Raw genomic sequence first — 5,270 nt, 5'->3', positions numbered from 1 at the left:
CTGAGTACCACCAACAGCTCCACCACCTCACCAGCTTCACCTCCATGGCCTCCCTCCCCCATGGTTCTCCCTCTCCCGAATGGATCTCTCATGGCCTAGATCCACCACCAACAGCATTAGCACAGCCGTATGCTAGATCTGGCCCCACCAAGCACCACCCTTGACCACCACGACTCCTTCTTGAGCTCCTGCATAATAGCCCAACCCTTCACCTCTCCCATGCCCACTCACTCTCTAATGGTTTTCTCTACCCATTTGGCCTAGATCTGCCACCCTCCAGCTAGCGTGCCTCCACTTCAGCACCAACATGCCCCTACATGGTACCTACTAAGTCTTTCATGGCCAGCCATAGTCCTCAGCCATGAAACCCAAGAATTTCTCCTTGTAACCCACAGCCCAAGCTCCTCCAGGAGCCACAATGTCTTCTACGTGTGCCATCTCGGCACCACCATGAGACTATCAACCTGGAACAGTAACCCAACACCTAGTAGCCTAGCACAATGTCCAAACAGCTCCCAAATGCCAAAAGCCACCACACGTGATGTTAGCCGCCACGTACAACTCTTTCGACACTTTTAACCGTAATTGGTAGTGAGCAACGTATGTGTTATCCCATTGATAGAATAAATCTCTATCCCCGATTATTTATATTAGATGTTAGTTGATTGATTCTAGAGTATATAGTAAAGTATGAGTGTGAAGTGTGTCCCGTATTTGTAATCCATCGTAGTGTTGTGAGGGAAGTACACGTGGCATGTACTCCACCTCATGTAGCAACGCACAATGTGTATAGGCAGACGATAAGGCTGGCACACCTGAATGTTTAGCTCAACGTCTGAGCTACTCAATCGCTGCAGCTTTCATTCCTATCAAACTAAAGGCAGGACCGACTTTGCAGTTGCATTAATATCGAACGAACACGAGGACTAGCCTTAGCGAGCAGGTATAAACAGAACCGACTTTGACAGACCCTTCGATCCCTTCCTTCCGGACAGTAAACAGATGCAAATAGTTCTTAACATCAAAATATAAAGAGTTGAGTTCTGTGATCACAGATAAGACGTACGTACGGAATTCTGGAATCAAATGGACATTCATCCCGGCCATCGGGGTCGATGAGCTACAAGCATAGACAACTTAACTTGTGAAAAGTCATCAAATTCAGTTCAATCCCCAACCACAAGACATCAAATGACTACATATTTTACTAACAAAAATAAATATTCCCACAAACCCAAAAGACCACAGAAGAAAACACAAGAGGAACTGCATCATATGTGAGCAAGAATCGGCAACGAGGGGTCCGGTCTACATTCGCGATCGTGTGCTTCTTCTCTCAGCGATTTCATCCAAGACCCCAGCCAGCAGATTCATTCGAATCTGAGCGTACACGTGTCCATCCCATTCCCTTCCCACCAACTCCTCCCCCAACCTCAACGCAGCCTTAACCGTCTCTTCCACGCTATCGTGTGCCGAGTCGATAATCCCCTTCTCCACGGCTTCGTTAGCCGTCACCTTAGCCGCTGTTAAAACCAGGTGACGCCGAGTCAACGACGAGCCGATCTTGCACTCAATTAGAGCCGTGACCCAAGCCGGAATTACCAGGTTAATATCGAGCTCGCTCATGTAAAGGAAGCCTCGGTCTTTACGCATAAGGACGTAGTCGTGGCTCAGAGCGAGGATGAAGCCGGCGGCTGAGGCGTGGCCAGAGACGGCTGCGATGGTGGGCATGGGGAGCGAGATGAGGTCGGCAATAAGTGATTGGAGTTTTGAGTTCATGAGTTCGGTGCGAGATGGAGAGGACCGGGCCCAGTCAAGATCGTAGCCATTGCAGAAGAACTTGCCTTGGGCGGTGGTGATTAGAGCCAAAGATGGGGAGGAAATGGACTCGTCTCGGACGTGGCGCAGAGCAGACTGGACCGCATCAAGAAGTACGGGATTTAGGCGGTGTTCACCTGCTCCCGTCAGCGTCAGGATGAAGATCTTGCCTCTTTTTTCCAACGTACACATCTCTCTGTCTGTCTCTCTCTCTCTCTCTGCGGGTGTTCTGACTCCGGAATGACCCAGTCGCGACAATCGTTGGAGCTTTTAGGGACGGCTGGTTCCGGGTGAATAGAGACAGGAGAGTTGCGTCAGCGATGACCTGTGGCACTGACCATTACATGCACTCTCATTGGTACCAATTAACTTACTGACAAGTCTTAACGGAAGTTGATTGGTTCGTAGAATTGTAACCATATAATTTATGAATCGAGATGCTTACCACACACACAAAAAAAGGCACCGATTCTAATTTTTTTAATTATTATTTCAAATTAAAGAATTGTTTTTAAATGATATTATCAATTTAAAAAAAATAAAATTTAAATATATATATAAAAAATCAAAATAAAAAATAATAATAACCTATTAGGTAGCCGCCATCTTGGCTTTTATATGCAGCTATAATATGGTCCATCTATAAAAAGATGAAGTTCCATCTCTAGAGATGGGCCATTAATTATTTTTTCAAATATTTTTAAAAATTCTTTAAATATATATAAAAAAATATAAAATCATTAAAAAATAATTTCTTATTTTTTAAGCAAAATCACTTATAATTCGATAGTTTTTCTTGACATTTTCTATATGGGAGTGGCATTATTTTTTTATAAATATATATATATATATATATATATATTTATATGTGTCTCAAAAGTTTATGCACAGCCTTTAAAAAAAGGATTTTACTCGATTACTTTACTCTCTAGCTAATTTTGATGCTATTGTATTTTATTTTATTAATAGTTAAGAAAGTATTATTAGTGAATTTCTGTATTTTTTTTTAATATTTTAAGTGCTTAAAATTTTTTAAAATAAATAGAAAAAATTACAATTGCACTAGTAGTAAATTTGATGAGGCAAAATGATGTGATTAAGTAGCATCACTCTTTAAAAAATAATAAGTACAATTTATTTGTAAATAAAAACTTATATATTGGTATTTATATAGAAAAATTTATGTATAATGAATCTTAGTTTAATTAAGATTGTATATAATATTATTCGAATTTTATTATGAAAAATGATAATTAGTTGGCTAGCTTGTACAGCTGGTTTTGACTGCTCGTCTCTCTTTTTTTTGTTTTTTGTTTTTTTAACTAATAGTTAATGAAGTGATTATTAGTGAAGTTGCGTGTTTTTTTTCTTAATGATTAAGTATGCTAAAAAAAATTTAAAACAAGAATGTTTTTTTTTTTTTAACTTAATAGTTAATGAATTGATTATTAGTGAAATTATTATTTTTTCTTAATGATTAAGTATGTTAAAAAAACATTTAAAACAAATAGAAAAAAATTATTTTTTATTATATCTTGATATCAATATTATGTAAATTGAAAAATGTTTTCTTTTGAAATAAACTTTTAGTGATTTTTATTGTAATTTGAAAGAAAAATGATAAGTATTTTTGTGAGAGTATTTTTAATTACTTGTCAATGAAAACTAAAGAAAAAATAATATAATATGTTTTCATAATTAAGATTGTTTTAATATAAAGATATTTTGATTTAATTATTCTCCCTAAGGAGGTGTACCATCACTACAACAAAAAATTGATTTTGGGATGATTTTGGTTTGGGACGAAATGAAAATCGTCCCAAAAAGTTAGATTTTGGAACGTTCCCAAAAAATAACGGATGTTCAGACCGTTCGAACGCATTCGAGCGATCTAGTTAGGGACAAAATATTTTGTCCCAAATTAGTTAAACGTTCAAACACTAAAAATATACCATTCGAACGTATAAATTTTATCGTTCGAACGTAATTTTAGCGCGTTAAGTAAAATGTTTTTAGAGGGAAGCTGATTTTATCGTTCGAACGTTAATTTTTTATTTTTTATCGTTCGAACGGTGACCAGAGGTTTTATTTTTTATTTTTTTAATTTTTTTATAGAATTATATTTATATTAACTAGTAAATATAAGAAATTGGTTAATTAAATAATAGGAATAATATAAATTAATAATTAATTTAGAAAATATAAAATAATACTATTTCATAGTTAAATACTGAATTTACAAAATACAAAATATTGTCTATACTTAAAACAAAATCTAAATAAAAAAAAAAAAAAAGATAGAAGGAACTAATTAAGACCCAAGTCTTCGCGCACTTCCTCGACTGCAGCTATACGTTCCTCTATTTGTGTCAGTCGAGTACAGATAGTGACCTGAGTCGCAAACATGGCATCAATCTGTGTACGAAGCACAGACATAGCAGAATGGATCTCCATACGCACTGCATCAGTCCCCGCTAATGTCTATTTGCTGATCGTTGCATGCACAATCTCGGCCATATCCTCACGAGTAACATTGTTTACTAATGCCTCGGCCTGTGTGAATGTCCCAGCAGCTGATACTCCATGATCTCCCGGCTCTGCATCTCTCTGAGGATCAACCTGATCTGGAACATGTCCACGAAGATGCAGTTTCGAGTGTCTCGTGCTGTGTGAGAGGATGGTGCTCTTTATTAGTCCCATCGGCTCCTCGTTTACGCTCGGCAACATTAGGCACAACACCAGTAAACAGTAAAAATCGGGTGATCAGGATCCCAAATGGCAGTATATCTATCGAAATGTACTGAGACTCTTATCGAATCTTATCGAATATATACCCCACCAAGTCGATAGGAATGCCACGAGCGACCCGTATCATAAATTTCGTCCGATCAATGCCAACCTCTATCTTGTGCTACCGAGGGTCAATATTGTTGGCAATTATCAAATTCAAAATTTTGAAAAAAGAGGATAAATCTGCTTGTTTGGTGCTCTTCATCCTGTCATACGGTAGAGCAACTGGACCAACAACTAAATCCCTCACCTCATGATCAACAAGAGTATCGACCTTATCAGTATAAACTGATGCCTCCTTCTTAGCTATCTCCGCCTCAACTGAAGAATCAGACTCTCTAGGCACCACATTCGGATATGCATTTGGCAACATAGGAATACCGAGATGCTCAGCAAGTAGTACCCATGAAAATACAACAGGTACTCCTCGGACGGAGATCCTGTAGGCCCCTTCGTCATCGAGGCTGGCACTACCAAGCTCTCTATAGAACTCAGCAACAATATCAATATAGGAGATTGGCTCCTATGCTTCCTCCCGTGCGTCCAGCATAGGTCCCCAACCACGATCGCTATAAACTGCTGTCAATGAATGACCCTCCCAGACAAGACTCTGGAAATCAGAAATCTTCACTGGTCGCTCCAGTGAAACAGTCTTCTCCCTG

The 5,270-nt window shown here is 38.5% G+C and overlaps 1 protein-coding gene across 1 annotated transcript; it reads right to left on the bottom strand.

Annotated features, from left to right (window-relative positions):
* Window positions 1–1,067: 1,067 nt before the first annotated feature.
* LOC122295504 (enoyl-CoA delta isomerase 1, peroxisomal-like) lies at window positions 1,068–2,176 on the bottom strand. Its single transcript, XM_043104539.1, has one exon. It carries the CDS (start codon window positions 2,008–2,010, stop codon window positions 1,309–1,311), a length of 702 nt encoding a protein of 233 aa, XP_042960473.1. The 5' UTR covers window positions 2,011–2,176; the 3' UTR covers window positions 1,068–1,308.
* Between the last annotated feature and the right edge of the window lie 3,094 nt (window positions 2,177–5,270).

This window comes from Carya illinoinensis, chromosome 15 (assembly GCF_018687715.1).
Source record: "Carya illinoinensis cultivar Pawnee chromosome 15, C.illinoinensisPawnee_v1, whole genome shotgun sequence".
Classification (NCBI taxonomy): Eukaryota; Viridiplantae; Streptophyta; class Magnoliopsida; order Fagales; family Juglandaceae; genus Carya; species Carya illinoinensis.
Note: the sequence above shows the minus strand (reverse complement) of the source record. Positions and strands in the feature narration are given on the sequence as shown.